A 16,697-nucleotide genomic window follows, 5' to 3' on the forward strand; every position below is an offset into this window, starting at 1 on the left:
AAGGCAGGTAGTTCGATCGTCAAGTCGCAGCCATCGATGGAAGTGTATCATGACGTCTCATATGTATGCATTCGCCCTCAAGTCCTTACGAAATCAAGCATCTTCTCGCTTTGAACTGACTCCCGTGTGAGAGCCTTGCTGCGAGCCCTCGGTCTCACGTGGAGATCCGGGGCGCTTCCTCAAACCCCTGTATCGCCCTTTCTCATCGTAATCATATACTTCTTTCCGTTCGTCAAGGCCCATAATCATTTGCGCGCCTATAGTATCCCACCCAGACAAATGGTCTAGTGTATTTCCGCTGAATCGCTGGATTTCCGACCGGAAGACATCAGCTATGCACCATCGAACGCTCGTCCATACAGGCGCACCTCTACAGCGCTATCCCCAGCCGCCAATGTATGGTATGTTCCTTCGGTGCTGCCAGTCTCAGCAAAAGTTGCAGCTTCATCGTCGTCCGAAGGTTCTTCTCCACCCTGACCATCATTATCGCTCGTCTGATTGTCGACCGTACTATGATCCTCACTTTCCCCCTAACGACAGACCTCGGCAATCAGCATCTGACATGGTAATCCGGCGAAAGAGGGCGATCATGCGGCTAACCTGTCCCTTACCGAAGTATCGACCTTCTTCACAGCCGCGTAGAAGTTCATTCACAGGTTCGAACTGAGACACAAGTATGAGCTTCGCACCACAATCTTCCGATAGTCACCAGTCTGACCTGAAAAGCTTTTTCGCGATCTAACTGTACTTCCCCAAATCTCGCGAGCCATTCACTTTTCGTGAGTGTTTGGGCTACCTTTCGCCAAAGCTTGACCCTGTCAATGCCTCTGTTGACTATCAATTTCCGAGACAGCATATTGCAGAAAGCGTAGAACTCTTTCTTGCGAAGGTTGTATACCACAGCGTGATTTTGCCTGACATCTATGAGATGCCTCAACGCCTTGTCGAGAGCTTCGAAAAAAAGGGTATGTCGGATCTCCGGCCGTGATGAAGTTGATCTCAAGATACTTCTCAAGCTGTACTGAAAGGTCGTCTGGTACCCACGCGAGGAGAGCCCAAGGCGGCCTTACAGGCATGTGTAGGTCAGGTCGGTTCCGGACTGTACCGGCGGATGAGTCAATCGGGGCGGATGACATCGAAGTGTTGAGACCTAGAGGTATGTAAGACGGGTAAAGTCGGCTGAGGAGGCCAAATCACAATTGATCGGGCTAAGTTCGCGACAAGTTCGGGATTAGTGGATATTATGGCCTTGTCATAAGCAACCCAGGTGCGAAAAGCCTCCATGTGTACACACATATATACACGGCTAGCTGATTGACTATCACGTTCGCTGTCGCAGTATGCCTCCTTTCATCGCCCCTTGAATCGACTTGATGAAACCCCTTCACTCAAGGCGATTTTGAGCTCCCGAGCCATGTCCGGTCGTAGCGAGGTAGTATACAGACTGTTCGCCCTGACCCGCCGTTCACAGGACAGGTTGTTCCTTTTCCACCATGCAATCCATCGGTCGCGATGAAACGCGACAACATGTCCGCGATATGCGATCTGGCGCGTTTGACATGCGATACACTCCCGAGCTCTTGCACTTAGAGTAGATCAACATAAACTGGTCTCGCTCTGCAGGTACATGTTGACGACGACTTGCGCGCTCAAATTTTCTACCCGGTGCTTGCCGGATCGCCGCGACGGAGGTGGATCAGACTTTCAACTTGGTCGTTGATCAATGATTTTGGATCGGACTTTCAATTGGGTTGTTGACCATTCGATTAGCATATGTCCTTACGCCTGAACAAGAAGAAGCCGCCATGATGATGATGGAGATGAGCGATGACGATCAGACGAGCAATGAGGATAAGATGAGCAATGACGACAAGGCACCTAGTAAGCGGAACAAATGTGAAACCTCAACTTGATACATCGATTCTCACTTAGCGTATCCTTGTTGCTTGATCAAAAGTTCGACCCGACCAAGCGAAAAGAGTGTCCGAAGACAAAATTTTGGGTGGGAAGGGATATATCTTTCAGGACGAACAGATCAGTGGCCAGCATCCGAGAATGGACGCTACTTTATGGCAAGCAATTCAGGCAGAAGCCAAAAAAACTGCTAACAATTCGGTTCATCAGACCTCGCCCATCAATACACTGAGCTGCTGAGTCCGTTCAAGGCAGGCGGGCTCGTCCCGAATGTCTAGTTTTTCAATATCTACTTTCGTCTGGACTGAATTTCACATACGATACAACCTTTAACAACATGACCCGCTTGAGAGCGTCTAAGAACCTATCGTTGCCTAGCTCTACAACTTGGCCTCCCCATCCCCCTTCGCACCTCTGACCCTGACGACCGCCTTGCCCCAAGTCCTCCTCTTCTCCAGATCGTCCAAACCCTGAGCGACCTCTTCGAGCCCATCGTACACCTTGTCAAAGACGGCCGGTACGAGTTTCCGCTCGCTGAACAGTCTCATGAGTTCTCCCCAGACTTGGAGCTGTTGGCTGGGTTCGTTCTCTGTCGGCGTCAAGTTTCCAACACATCAGCGCCTGTGGCCGGTCCTTGTATGTGGATGAAAGGTGAAATAGAGGGGACTCGCTGGTATAAGCTCCCCAGTGTACGCCGACGATAGAGATGTTCTTCAACAAGATCAAATTCGCTGGGATCTTCTCGATCGTCCCCGCTGCGAAGCCGACGACGACGACCCTGGCTTTCCACTTGACGCATTTCAAGCTGGGTACGATCAGGCCCTACGAATACCAAGAAATAAAAAATCAGGTCCATTGCTCGATGTTTCGCCTTGTTGAAGCTGTGTGATGTATGCGTGGAACTTACGACGGGGTCATAAACCACATCAACCCCCTTCCCTCCAGTGATCTCCAAGACCTTCTTCTGCCAATCCTTCGCCGAATAATCGATCGCATGGTCCGCCCCACCTCGTTCGATGCAGACTTGTCGTTTAGATTCTTTAGATGCCGTGGCGATCACCTTGCAGCCGAGTGCTACAGTACGGTGGTGGTTTGGGTTTGGCATGTGTGAGGGGTGTGTGGGGAACGAACGCGAGGATGGAAAGAAATTGTAGGACGAGTCAGCTTACGCCGAATTACCGAACCAATCGCACCCCACTAGTACGTACCTTTGGCAATCTGCACAGCAGCCAACCCAACCCCCCCAGCACCCGCATGCACCAACACCCAATCCCCCTTTTTCACCTCTCCCCTGCCTACCAACCCCTCATAAGACGTCGGATAGGTGATGAACAGCCCAGCTGCTTGTTCGTATGTCATCCCATCGGGTATAGGCAGGCAGAGGGCGGGGTTGGCGGTGACTTGTTCTCCGTAGGCTCCTTGGCCTGCTCCGAAGACTTTGTCTGTACGAGTAGGTCGAATTGATCGAGGACATGTGATAGTGATACCAGTCAGGGTGGCATATAAGTGGGAAGAGAGTTAGTTGAGTAGACCGTATGAGAGATGTAGTACGAACGTTGGACTTGCCACCGGGTTTATAAGGGCATCCTTTAGGAATCGGAGAATTTTTGGCGATCCGACCTGCGAATTCAGTTCCCAGTACGAACGGTAAGGGCGGCTGGTCTATCCACGACATGAAAAGCACCAGTCAGGATTTCCCGATCATATACTTCTGAAATTTACCAGGTGATGATGAGACGTACTTTGGTATTTCCCTTGAGCTTGCAGGATACTTCAATAACCGTCATCATCGCACAAACTCAGCTTCCTTTGCATTCGATGTCCCGGCAATGCACCGGACTCACTCAAAGAAATTCAACCCAGCCGTATATACATCCACCAAGACTTCTTTTCCGCTAGGTACAGGCGGCTTGACATCGTTCGATCTGCAGACGTTTTGTTTATCAGCATGGACAGGCGGTAGAGTATGGCGAGAGCGGGGCTTAACTTACACCTTGATCTTGGTCGGATGAGCGTGTTCGGCGATCTGGAATGCTTTCATCGTTGCTCTATGTGCTCTGTCTTGTGATGCTGATGGCTGAATGTTGTGAGATCGTGTCGAGCTGTATCAGGTAAGACCTAAGATATGATGATATGGATGCTCTGAATGTCGACCTCCACCTCACCAGTTCCCCGTTGTTAGCCGGTTATGGATTACCGGCTAACAGGTCGATAAGCGGACATCGATAACAGAGTACCGATGTCCGTTCATCCTCGCCGCTTTGGCAACTGTTTCAGCACAAGCGTCTCCCATTTGCCCTGTGATCGCCCTCGCTCGTTTTGAGATCGTCTGCCTCTAAACCCACGACCGAAGGCACAAGGTCTTTCCAGCTCTGCTACACCCCCTCTTTATCTGGATCCCGCTTATTGCTGTCGAGCGCCTCTAAGCACCCAGGACAGATCAGGCACAATTCCCGCAGCGACGAGTAAACCTGTGCGACGACCGATTGTCAACCTCTCTTCACCCATGAACCTGCTAATATTGCGTACCTGAATTCGATCCATGACCCAGTCACAGCTGTGCCGTATGATCAGCCAAGCAAGAGCGGTGCTCATACCCGTTAGTCGTCACAGTGCAGCAAGGAAGATTGTGAGCATAGCATTTGTAAAGTACAAGAGATGACCATCACGGTAGCAAAGAAATGATCTGATAGCGATAACAGCAATCGCGACAGCGGGTAACGGCAACTAGCAGGAAGAAACAGAAAAACAACCTTTGATTCACACACAGATGTACAAAACGTCTGATGTGACCTACAGTCGGACGTTGTCCGGCATCTTTCGAACGCTGAGAATATAACACGAACAGCATACAGCGTCAGCGTTTGATACTCCGAGGGGAAAAGGAAGTGGTATCCCCGGGTGTCAGTCGGCAACTCACGCTTGCCGCACGCCCAAGTCTCCCAAAATGTCTTCCGTCCCTCCGAGGATCGCATCGAATTTCTACCCCACACCACCAATAGATCAGCACACGCCACGTCCTCTTCCTCCTGCACTGAACATCAAGAACAAGAACAAGAAACGAGAACGGTTACTCACCTGCGTCTGATGGAAATGCTGAATATGCCTCCCCATCCCCGTCTTCGTCAAAGCCCTCCCTCCAAAGACCATCATGGCATCACTAGCGATCTCCCCCGCGGCGATCGTACACTGCATCTTCAAAAACGAGATCTGCCCGGCGAGGTGTTCCGAAGTCTCGTTGTAGGTCATGTTGCACATCTGGTAGGTGACCGCTTCGAGCCATGCTTGGAGGGCTTCGACTTTGGCTATCATGTGCGCCAGTCTGTGTGGCAGGAGGGAAAGGTGAGTTGAGTGATATGAGTCTTCCGGTTGTGCAGAGTCGCTAGGTACGTGGAGGTATGAGGACGTACTTGTTTCGGATGACAGGCTGAGAGATCAACGGAGCGCTAAACACTCGTCGTTGACAAGCCCATCTGCAGACGAGATAACCAACGATCAGCTCTTATTCCAATAGAGAAAACCTGGCCGAACACTAACTTGAGACATTCTTCAACGGCCATTCGGGAAGATCGGGCGGACCCGCAACACATAGTCCATCGTTCGTGCTAGAATGTCCGATGAGCGTCTAAATCAGCGTTGTGGACATGGGTGAAGAAGTAAGGAAGGCGGACTCACGTTGAAGTTGGAGACTATACAGATCCAGTCGAACGAGAGAAGATAAAAGCAAAGTTTAGTTATCGATCACAACTGACCAATAACCGGATCAAGACACCCACGGATGACCTTCAACCCATCATTCTCCTTCCCCAACATATTCTCCGCAGGCACTTTCACATTCTTGAACGTAACATACGCCGTCCCCGCCGCCCCGCTATAAGCGACCTTGATAGGCCTCGTCTCCAGCCCCTCTTGCCTTGGAACGAGAAAGACGGTGAGGCCCTTTTCCGAAGTCCGGGTGGCTACGGAAAAGTACGAGGCGTGCATCCCGCCGGTGATCCATTTCTTGGCTCCGTTGATGATGCTGGAAGTGGAACGCGATGATGATGAACAGGGGTTCGTTGCGAAGGATAGGCGATAAGGGAAAGGGGGGTGGGGGCTTACTAGTGTTTCCCGTCTTCGGTCTTGACGGCAGTCGTCTTGATCCCCTGGACGTCACTCCCCGCATAAGGCTCAGTGACCGCCAGACTGACACTCTGTTCTCGCAAAACCCCGTCAAATAACACGATAACGACAACATCAACGACCATAACCCTTAACCCAAGCTTTCGGAGGATGCCAGAAAGCCAGTGTACTCACCACCTTGCCGGCAAAGGCGTCCTCGACGATCTTCTTCTTGACCTCTGGTCGAGCAAAGTTGATGATAGGTGGGAGCCCGATGACCGTCCCCGCTTGGAACCCTGTAAACAGACAGACCCAACATCTCCCACATTAACATTCATTCGTTCGTCCTCAACTCGACTTTGGGCTCGATTCTCGACCCAGGTCCGATTGTGGACTCACCATCAGCATACCCCCTCGCTTGCAACCGACTCAATTCCTGGTTGATGATCATCTCATGGAAATAATCAAACTCCTCCGGCTTGACCGCCCCATCAAACAACTTCCTCCCCTTCAAATGCGGCCCTGGGCCTTGTCGCATCGCATGCAACCCGTTCTCTCCCATCATATCCAGAATCTTCTGTGACATCCTCTTCCCGGACTCTTCGCACGCCTGAGCGTCCGGGTAGACGTGTTCGTCAATAAACTTCCTCATAGCCTTCTGTACGGCGAAATGAGAATCCTTGAAATAAGGCGACTGTTTATACCCCGTGCTCAACCACATCGGTTCAGCATAAGGGACCGTAGAGATGCTCCCACTCTCATTCCTCATAACCTTCTGTTCTTGCCCTTCGACCTGCCCGATCTTGTATTTCGCATACCGGGGGGTGTAGAGGACTTCTTGTCTGTGTAAACCGAAGAAGGCTGCGGTGGCGTCTTTGCCTGCGACTTCGGGGTCGAGCAGGGCGGCGAGACCTCCAGGATGGATCTCGCTGAATTGGGACATGTCGTAGACGATCGAGTCGACGATGACCCACTGCCGTCGATATAAAAAAGAGATATCAGGTGCATGAGTACCCGGAGTGGAACCGTGCGTAACCAGGGTCAGGTCGAGGCTAGGCAGACTTACGAGATCGCCCTCCTTGTTATGCTACGATCACCACTATAACATCAGTACGCATCACCAAAAAAGGTTTAACAAGTCTCGAGGACTATACTGACCTTGGCCACCTCTTCCTTTGTGTACCTCTTCAACACCTCTTTCGTACTGACGATCGCCTTTGTCAGGTCTTTCGGTGCGTCGACCTTGGCCTGTGTGCCGGCTTGTGCGGATGAGTTGACCATGTTTGCTTTCTCTGTTTGATGTGATGTATCCGATAAGAGTATGATGTGACTGTGATACCGACCGATGAGTTAGAATGTAGGTGGTTGATTATACCAATAATGGATTGTATAGGATTGGCCTCCTCCTTCGAGGGCGACTAACCGGAATAACCGGGAGGATCGGCCATCCCCTTGGCTTGTTTGCGCGTCGCCTCCGAAAATGTGATCACGTGACCGCACGGCTTTACCGGGTGTTTCACGTCTCGAAACATTGCAACCTCGACCGATATACGGTAGATCGAAAGATCTGAATATGATTGCATGATCATCGGAAGAGAGAGTAGAACATTAAAACCTATGAAGCACTGGTACAAGATGATCGTAACGCATGTGACGAGCAATTGTAGGGACATTCATATCTGATGGGCTCTAAGCGATCCACTGCCAGTAATGGCTATTCCTTCCGAGAGGGACCTTGTTTTCAGCGGCTGCCCTGATCAGCGCCTCGATCTTGCTGGTATGAATCAAAGGGGGTGAGCCGCCCATGATCCATCTGTAGGTTTCTCTCTCGCTATCATCGAGTTCGATTTCTTCTCCCTTCGATATCAACACCTCGTAACGCTTCAGGACGCTATCCACCTTCTCAGGTTTCGTCGCTTCCTCTGCTGCCTCTACATCCCTCCGTATGGCAAGCTCTGCCCCTTTGATTCTGTCTTTGTACTCGACAGCGATTTTTCCCGCTTTCAAGAGTACATCGGCAGTAAGAGCTTCGGAAAGTTCTGTGTTGACAGCAACAGAGTTGTTGTTCATCATCATATCCTGCCAAGCAGAACGATGCCGTAACATTCGACACTCCTTTCATCATCGACGTCTCTCCCGGGACACATCACGTGACAAACGGCTTTACCGGGTGTTTCATGTTTCACATCACCTTGATTTGAAGAAACAATCATATTGGGCATGGCCGATTATCAACCTCCACCTCTCAATAGCAACATATGACAAGAGAAGCTGAAAGTTGCGAGTCACACCGATACCCTGATCAAAGGGTATGGGAACACTGTAGGCGATCACGGAGTTCCCAGCTCGAACCCGGTGGAATTTGTGATCTTTTCTTAATGACGGACGGGGCCTGACAGATCGATATTCTTTCTCATGGAAGCAGTACTGATACAAGAATAAAGTCTGACAATTGGCCATACGGACAGTCTCGGTGTAGAAGGCGGAAGACTGTCAGATCACTCAGTTCTGTACGTCCCCCTTAACAAGGTCGTAAAAGCGCTGGTCCATCGAAATGCCAAGATTCCGACACGCCCTGATCATACCCAAGGTTTTATGCCTTTCTTTGCTACCGGTCGGCGGATCGAATGTCGGGTCCCTGAAAATGCTCATCTCTTCCTTGTCGAGCTTGATGATTTGCCCTTTCAATCGATTGTACTCTTTCAGAACTGTCCGGTTTTGCGCCTGCTCTTCGGCCATCTTGATCTCAGCCTCCGCTCTCTTCCGCTCCTCGATTACTTTGCGAAGTTTCGCGAGCCTGATTGTCCGGACGGCACAGTGTGCTGCTGCAACGCGTTTCGCTTGTCGAACATCGGAACATTTCGCCATACCGAGTAGAATCTCCGTCCAGTCTGGGGTGAATGATGACTTGACACCCACGCTTCCATCATTGTCACCAAAAGACAATTGGATGAGTGATGCTGTGTCACCCATTGACAAGCTGATATTTGCCTCGTCAGAGGTGGGATCAATCAGGACTGGTTGGTCGAAACTTAGATCCCTCCTTGACCCAAATGAAGACTTGTCGACATCCATGGTGGGGTGGTCGTGAGTAAATTCGTCGAGAGAGGGGTCTCTGAGGGCTGGGAGCACCTGTTTTTCAGTAGCTGCATCGTTCTTTCTCCTGCGCCTGATCGGATTGTTGAGGGATTTCTCTGCCTCAAGGAGGTAGGACTGTTGTTCTGCTGTCGCACCCTCGATGCTGTGGAACGAGTCAGACATAATGTGGAAAGCCAGATTTGTTTCGACAGAGAATCTGTCCCCTTCTTTCTCTATGTTGACATAGACTGGTTCGTCTTCACTGTCGTATTTTGTCTGAAGGAGGGACATTTTGTTGTCTTGAAACTCTTCGATCTGCATTGAGAGGTCCTTGCTGTGATCCCACAGCAGATCGCCAAAGGTGGACGTATTCATATCGACCCTGGAAACAGACATACTTGTGATTGTATCTCGCTGGGAATGTGGGGTGGAGAATGATCGAAATGGGCGTGCGAGATGGACTTGTTCAAATGGTTTATGTCTCCGTGAAACCCAGGCCTCATGAGGATTCTCGGGAGTTCTCTTTGTTGAACCAGCTATTTATGCTTTTGCCCCTTGCAGTGAAGAAGCAAGCACCTCATTCAATCGACACGCCAGGAGGGGTCAAGGTCAAAGGAAGTCGATTTCTCCTCCTCATCCTGCCGAAGAGAGCTATGCCGTAACTTCTGTCACTTCTTTTGTCCTGACATTGCCACCTCCTGACCCTGCTACTGCCTCGTCATTCTATGCCCTCATCCTCACCCTTGATCCCAAAGCATTGGACATGGTGAATATCACGCGCCAACTCGGTTGAGGCGCGTTTCATCGTGAAACGTCTCAAACAAAGATGGGTTGTCGTCAGCTGACATCATGAGCTGAACGATGGGACGAGGAAGGGAGGGTAGTCGAAGTAGACAACAGGACAGATTGAGCTAGGTACATCCTGATTGGATGGGAGGAAGATCCCACCTCGATCCGTGCCAACTCTGCTCATACCGCAAAACACGATGATCATGCCATTCGGCGGCGCAACTCTGTATCATCATCCTCCTGGGAGTTTTTTTTGAGGTGATTGAGCCATATGGCAGAAAACAACCGCGGTCTCGCACTTGTTGTGTTCACTTCACATATTCTCGGTTCCATATACCGACACTTGTGCAGGACTGAGTCAAAATCGCGACGCAGTCTCAGGTCGTGTGTGTGAGTGTGCGCCTAGAGTGTAGAGGCGTCTGTCAAGGTTTTCCGGCCCACCTCGCATGATCAATGCTAAACTGGAAAGAATAACACTGCATAATGCACGAAGCTTTAAGTTCGGGCTACACAATTCTTGAAGCTCTACATATACGCAGTGCATAAGAAAGGGTGTACTTTCTCCAATCCGATGGGCCTCACGGCCCTCACCAGACAGATCCCCATCATCTCTTGCTAGATTTTCCTCAGCTGAATACTATTGAGAGCGACCCAAGGATTGGGCGGATGATCTCGCAGTGCGTATCTGGTTCTCGAACATACAAATGCCTATTCATTTTGGTACATGAGCTTCAACAAATGTTTTTCGTATCACAACCGAATCAGGTCTACAGATATCATGTCACTCTGACAAGCACGATTCTACAACTTGGCTCGTCATGGGTCAGTTTTCTTGCTTGACACCGTGAAACGCTCGACTACATCCGCATCATGGCAAAATCGCGGGTGTTTCGCCAGGCCCTCCCAAAAATGAGGCCTTTTTCTGTAGGACACCTTTGCCTTCAGGTAATACTCCAGTACTTGAAGCAGGGAAGCGTGATCTTGTTGATTCACATCGTACTCAAAGTAGGGCTCATAATCAGACCAACCGGGACCAATTGACCAGTCCTACCATTTCTGACACAAAGATAAACACTCCCACCAGGGCGTTCGATCCCATTCATGGAGAAAAGTATCGATGGTGATCTCGGTAGTCAACTTCTCGTTGATCTTGGCTGCAAGTGGTCCTTGTTCAGCTGGGGAATTGTCAACATGTCGATGAGCGAGAGGACCTGGTTTGAGGCCGTAGGATCTGGGAAAGATCGCTGAACCGTGTCAATCAAAGACTGGTCGGACGGTAGTGTTGGAGTAAATTCGAAGCTTTTCGCTATGATGGAAATGATGGAATTGTTAGGGAGGTTGAAGATGAACCGAATTTAGCAACGACTACGCTTGTAATTCCCCGACTCGCACTGGCCAAGCCTACTTCGACCCTTTATACTTGATCATTCAGAGAAGCATCAGGATTCGCGAACGTACACCTTTGTGCTATCGACCCCGATAACGTTAATCGCAATGCCCTCTCCTCCACGCCCATATGCCTTGCGCGACTTGCGTGCCCTTCTCCCTTTCGCGCTTACTGCTGCTGCGTAATCTGCCTTTTGGGGAAAGTACATCGCCAGCAGCTAGTATGTAATCCTGCAACACATCGTTACAGTGTCTATGACCCTTAAACCCTACCACATCCCTCGAATTCGAATGACAGGTCGCAACACACTCCTTCTCACAGCAAGGCGGTCGCAACAAAGAGGTGACTGGAGCGTATGTCAATGGCTTTGGGCGGATGACACCCCAAGGCGCGACGATCAGACACAAAGGAAGCTCGAATGTCATCAAACAAGGTTCTTCGTCCTCGCCTTTGTATTAGTACAAAAGGGGGCTGGACGAGTAGGGTCGAACACTTCTAGCCGTTCTCGAAGGAGCTACTTAAGATCACGACACAGCCAACCGTCTCGCCACATTCATGTCAGCACCATCCATCACTAGATTATCCTCGGGAACCACTTTGAAGGATTCTAACGCATTCTTTCAATTGTCTTCACTGTACGGGGAATTCCTCAGTTCGCAGCTGACTGAGTTGGCATACTCGCTGGATGGGTTTTACAAGCTCATACAGCACCTCGACCAACCTGAAGCGGAATCTTTGGCGAAAGCGATATCCGATACTGTCGAATCCTATTGTTCTCCCGCACGTCTATTGTTCTCCCAGAACAATAGACCGCATGGAACAATAAAGCACATCCACTCTTCGCACCTTTCCTTTTGTTCTCGCTTAGCAATCTGCGACTCGCTTAGCAATCTGCGACCACTGTCGCAAGTTGCGACCGCAATCGCAAGTTGCGACCGCAAACCGCAACTTGCGACCGCAAACTGCAGACCGCAAACCGCAAACCGCAGCACCTTGCCACCTACCAGAATAATATATATAGCAGACCATTCTGGTCTGATTTCATGATCCCCTCTTGTATATTTTATCCTCATGCAAACTATACAACGGTGATCAACTCGATATCCAACAGATTAAGAGTCGGCTGCTCTACCAACGGAGCTCAACGGGCTATTACCTTAGTTTACATCAACCAACCTTCTTCAACATCGACTTAGTTTCATCATGGCCGACAGTCTCGACCTCGACACTCTCAAGGTTACCAAGCGGACTTACCTTGAGGGTCCTGACAATTACGCGGAATGGTCCCGCTCGATTCAAAACACTTTGATCGATAAGGATCTGGACGACATTGTTGATGGAACTATTCCTCGACCTAATATCCTACCTATCTCTACCTTGGCTGCCACCGCCGGCACGGACAATGCTCCAACTACTACCACTACGGTCACTACTCCAGCTACAGCCGAGGAACTTGCGAAATGGATCAAGAAAGACAAGAAGGCCTTCGGAATCATTGACGGAAGCCTCAGTCAGCTTGTCCATCACAACCTCCCGTCTCACCTCTCAACCTGGCACGCTCTGGTCCAAAGGGACTCCGCTCACACCGATGAGTACAGAGCGACGCTTCCTTCTGCTTCTGAAAGATTACTTAAACATCTTCAGGAAACCTACTCGGCCGCAAGGGGATCCAGGCGGGCTGAACTCCTCGCGATCATCTGGCGATCCCAACTCGCGGAAGGAGAAGATCCGACTGTCCATACCGGAAAGCTCAAGTCGGCTTACTCCGCTATCACCGTCTCTGGCCGATCCCGGATGGACGACAAGGACTTTGCCTTTGCCATCCTCATGTCCCTTCCTTCCTCCTACGAAACCCTCGTTCAGACCTACTATCTCAAGGAGGACTTTCACTCACAGGACGTCATTGACGCCGTCCGAGCCGAGTACAGGAGAAGGATTGTTCAGGAAGAAGGAATTGAGACTACGGCTCTCATCGCTGCCCGTCAACAAGCACGGAACAACAACAACAACATCGGCGGCACCGGAAACAAGAAGAAGTTCATTCCTCGATCTCCCTTTGACGAGAATGCCTTCTGCGAGTTCCATCAAAAGCATGGACACTCAACAGCAAACTGTTTCACCAAGCCCGCCAACTTCAGTACCGGCAACAACGCCAACAGGTACACAAACAACAGTGCCAACATCGCCGCACTCGTAAGCAACAGGAGTCAACATCATGGCATCAACGCCGGCTCTGCTTTCATGGCAAGCATCACCATCGATCACAATGCCCTTTTGGCCCATTCGTCTGCATTCGACATCGTCGTAGACTCTGGAGCTACCCATCACATGGTCCACGACAGGAACCTACTCACTGGAATCAAACAACTACCGATCCAGGCAAACATCACCATAGGCAACGGCGCCAACATCACCGCCAGAGAATGCGGTCAACTCAAACTACCAAACATCACACTATATGATGTTCTTCACGTACCCGAACTGGGACGGAACCTTCTGAGTGTTGGTGCCGCACAGAGCACTGACGGACACTCTTGGACCTTTGCAAAAGACAAAGCGATCCTCAACACTACTGAAGATGGACCCAGCAAACCGGTCATCACTGCAACACGACAAGACGGTTTGTTTGTCCTCGATCCGGCAAGCACTCCTATCCGACACAAGGCCGCACTCATCACGGCCACCAATACCGTCACAGAGGACAACATCCTTTACCACTGGCACCGCAGACTTGGTCATCTCAATGTTCGCTCAGTGGTTCAGCTTGGCAAAGAAGGAAGACTCGACAAGACAGTGGACTGGGCCAAAGTTGGAAAAGACATCTACGGTTTCCAATGCTCAGCCTGCATCCAAGGCAAAGGATCTCGTCTTCCCGCTCCTGCTTCCAACATCCGAGCCAGCAAACCACTCCAGTCTATCCACGTCGATCTCTGGGGACCAGCTCGAACCCCTTCCATCGGAGGATCCCTCTACTTCCTTACCTGTTATGACGATCACACTCGGAAGGTCAACCTCAGCTTTCTCAAGAAGAAGTCTGAGACCCGGCAGGCATTGATCGACTATATCAACCTAGTTGAGAATCAACTGGACTGCACGGTCAAGACCATCCGATCGGATCAAGGAGGAGAATTCGAGTCACATGCTCTCCGTGACTACCTCAAAGCAAAGGGCATCGAGCATCACTTCGTTCCAACTGCCGCTCATGCTCAGAACGGTAGGGTTGAGAGGGTGCACCTTACCATTCTCAATCAGGTAAGAACGCTCCTAATCGATAGCGGACTCGATGACAAGTTCTGGGCCGAAGCGGCAAATTACGCCATCTACACCAGGAACCGGGCTCCCACAGGATCCGACAAACATATCCCGGAGGATCTCTGGAGGCAACGTGAAGTCAACTCCCGGCACCTTCAACCCTTTGGCTGTCAGCTCTGGTTCCGTGATCACAACAACACCGATAAACTTCACCCTCGCTACAAAGAAGGGAAACTACTCTCTTACGTCGAGGGAACCGACAACTACAGGATCTGGGATCTCCACACCGAAAAGGTCATCATTTCTCGTGATGTGGTCTTTGGTAAACAACCAAAGATTTCCACCAACACCAAATCACTGGAAACCAAGATCCAGTCCACTCAGGTCGACATCAACATAGTCCCTGAACCAACATCAGACTCAGACTCTGAAACCGAAGAGGATCAATCGGCTGAAGACAATACCGATACTCTCGACTCACCTGATCAGCCTGGTGATGACACGGCCATCCCAAGTGATCAGGCTACACAGGCTACACAGACCAAACACAAGTCATCCGGCATTTGGAGCAAAGGATGGGATATTGCACCGTTACCGACACCGGAAAACCCAGTCCTGCCTGATGGCTCCCGACGAGTCCGCAAACCACCTGCCAAATTTGGATACTCTGCAAACCTCGCTACCGCCGTCATCTGTGGCCATGCACTCATCTCCACGGCCATCCCTCAAACTTTTCAGGAAGCCCACCGATCTCCAGAATGGGACAAATGGCAGGAGGCTATCAAGGCCGAACTCGACAAGATGGATCAGTACAAGGTCTGGTCTGTCATCGATAGGCAAGAAGCTACATCGAAACCTCTTCGAGCCAAATGGGTCTTCACCCGGAAGATCGATGGAGAGACCGGGAAGCCATCCGCCTACAAGGCTCGATGGGTAGCAAAAGGATTTCTGCAGAAGGAAGGAGTTGACTACAATGAACTCTATGCGGGAGTCGCTCACAAGGATACCATCCGGGTCTTCCTCGCTCTGGTCAACTACCTTGACATGGACTGTGATCAGGTCGACATCAAGGCCGCCTTCCTCAACGGAGAACTAGAGGAACTCGTCCATCTTGAACCTCCCGAGGGCAGCAATATCCCTGCCAACAAGGTTCTCCGGCTTCAGAAATCACTTTACGGTCTCAAACAGTCACCTCGCTGCTTCAACCAGGCTCTTGACAAATTCCTTCGATCTCTCGGTCTCACTCCTTCTCCGGCCGACTCCTGTCTCTACATCCGATCAACCAAGGATACCCTTCTCATTCTCTCCGTCCATGTTGATGATCAACTCATCGCCTGCAACAATCGTCAGGAACTGGACGACTTCAAGACCAAGCTCAACGACCGATTTGAGTGCTCTGACGGAGGAGCGGTCTCTTACTTTCTTGGATTCAACGTCTTCCGAGACAGGCCCAACCGGAAACTCTACATCTCTCAAGAACACTACGTACAGGCGGTCCTGGAAAGGTTTGGCATGCTCGACTCCAAACCGGCAAAGACTCCTCTTCCTTCCGGCTTCCGGTCTCTTCCTGCTACCGACACTGAACATCAGGAAGCCGTTCATGAAGAATATCCCGCAATGGTCGGATCGATCATGTATGCGGCCACCATTACCAGGCCCGACATCGCTCATGCCGCTGGAGTCTTAGCTCGGACCGTCAGCAAGTGGAACAAGCAACATGTCCATGCTGCTCGACATCTTCTTCGATACCTCCAAGGCACCATTGAACTCTGCCTCACCTACGATGCTACCTCTGGTCAAAGGATCATCCTGGGCTACGCCGATGCTGACTGGGGTGGATGCTTGGACACTCGCCGATCTACTACCGGATACCTCTTCCGTGCTTTCGGAGGACCGGTAGCCTGGAAATCCCGACGACAACCAACCACAGCTCTCTCAACCGCTGAAGCTGAATACATGGCTTCTGCTGATGCTACCCGGCAGGCAGTCTGGCTCCGCACTCTTCTCGAATCTCTCGGTCACCCGGTCTCTGGTCCCCTCGCCATTCTCAACGACAACAATGCCGCCATTCAACTCTCCAAGAATCCTGTTGCTCATGATCGCACCAAGCACATCGACATGAGACACCACTATCTTAGGGAGAAGGTACTCGACAACACCGTTGAACTCTCCCATG

The 16,697-nt window shown here is 50.8% G+C and overlaps 3 protein-coding genes across 3 annotated transcripts; all 3 read right to left on the bottom strand.

Moving 5' to 3' along the window:
- Positions 1-2,211: 2,211 nt before the first annotated feature.
- On the bottom strand, positions 2,212-4,032 carry HD553DRAFT_314846 (NAD(P)-binding protein). The gene is made up of 8 exons (XM_046180399.1): positions 3,906-4,032; positions 3,759-3,839; positions 3,657-3,685; positions 3,481-3,576; positions 3,123-3,356; positions 2,822-2,988; positions 2,586-2,736; positions 2,212-2,503 (listed from the first exon to the last, which is right to left on the bottom strand). The coding sequence occupies exons 1-8, from the start codon at positions 3,953-3,955 to the stop codon at positions 2,295-2,297; spliced, it is 1,017 nt and encodes a 338-aa protein (XP_046034858.1). The 5' UTR covers positions 3,956-4,032; the 3' UTR covers positions 2,212-2,294.
- A 334-nt stretch (positions 4,033-4,366) lies between these two features.
- HD553DRAFT_314847 (acyl-CoA dehydrogenase/oxidase) lies at positions 4,367-7,373 on the bottom strand. Its single transcript, XM_046180400.1, has 13 exons — positions 7,174-7,373; positions 7,082-7,102; positions 6,415-6,988; positions 6,211-6,311; positions 6,016-6,107; positions 5,691-5,935; positions 5,590-5,603; positions 5,452-5,519; positions 5,325-5,387; positions 4,993-5,236; positions 4,835-4,896; positions 4,444-4,741; positions 4,367-4,385 (listed from the first exon to the last, which is right to left on the bottom strand). The coding sequence occupies exons 1-12, from the start codon at positions 7,294-7,296 to the stop codon at positions 4,708-4,710; spliced, it is 1,641 nt and encodes a 546-aa protein (XP_046034859.1). The 5' UTR covers positions 7,297-7,373; the 3' UTR covers positions 4,367-4,385; positions 4,444-4,707.
- Positions 7,374-8,517: 1,144 nt separating this feature from the next.
- Positions 8,518-9,489, bottom strand: HD553DRAFT_343842 (uncharacterized protein; the record flags this gene model as incomplete). The annotated part of the gene is made up of 1 exon (XM_046182918.1): positions 8,518-9,489. One exon carries the CDS (start codon positions 9,487-9,489, stop codon positions 8,518-8,520), a length of 972 nt encoding a protein of 323 aa, XP_046034860.1.
- Between the last annotated feature and the right edge of the window lie 7,208 nt (positions 9,490-16,697).

This window comes from Filobasidium floriforme (genome assembly GCF_021052385.1).
Source record: "Filobasidium floriforme strain CBS 6241 chromosome Unknown HD553scaffold_17, whole genome shotgun sequence".
In the NCBI taxonomy this organism is placed as follows: Eukaryota; Fungi; Basidiomycota; class Tremellomycetes; order Filobasidiales; family Filobasidiaceae; genus Filobasidium; species Filobasidium floriforme.

Coding starts and splice junctions, on each gene's coding strand:
- HD553DRAFT_314846 (XM_046180399.1), bottom strand. CDS start 3,955: ATGAAAGCATTCCAGATCGCCGAACACGCTCATCCGACCAAGATCAAG. Junction 3,577..3,656: donor AGCTCAAGGGAAATACCAAA/GTACGTCTCATC, acceptor TGTCGTGGATAG/ACCAGCCGCCCTTACCGTTC. Junction 2,989..3,122: donor TGCTGTGCAGATTGCCAAAG/GTACGTACTAGT, acceptor ACCGTACTGTAG/CACTCGGCTGCAAGGTGATC.
- HD553DRAFT_314847 (XM_046180400.1), bottom strand. CDS start 7,296: ATGGTCAACTCATCCGCACAAGCCGGCACACAGGCCAAGGTCGACGCA. Junction 5,936..6,015: donor ACCGAAGACGGGAAACACTA/GTAAGCCCCCAC, acceptor TTCCACTTCCAG/CATCATCAACGGAGCCAAGA. Junction 4,897..4,992: donor AGCATTTCCATCAGACGCAG/GTGAGTAACCGT, acceptor GGTGTGGGGTAG/AAATTCGATGCGATCCTCGG.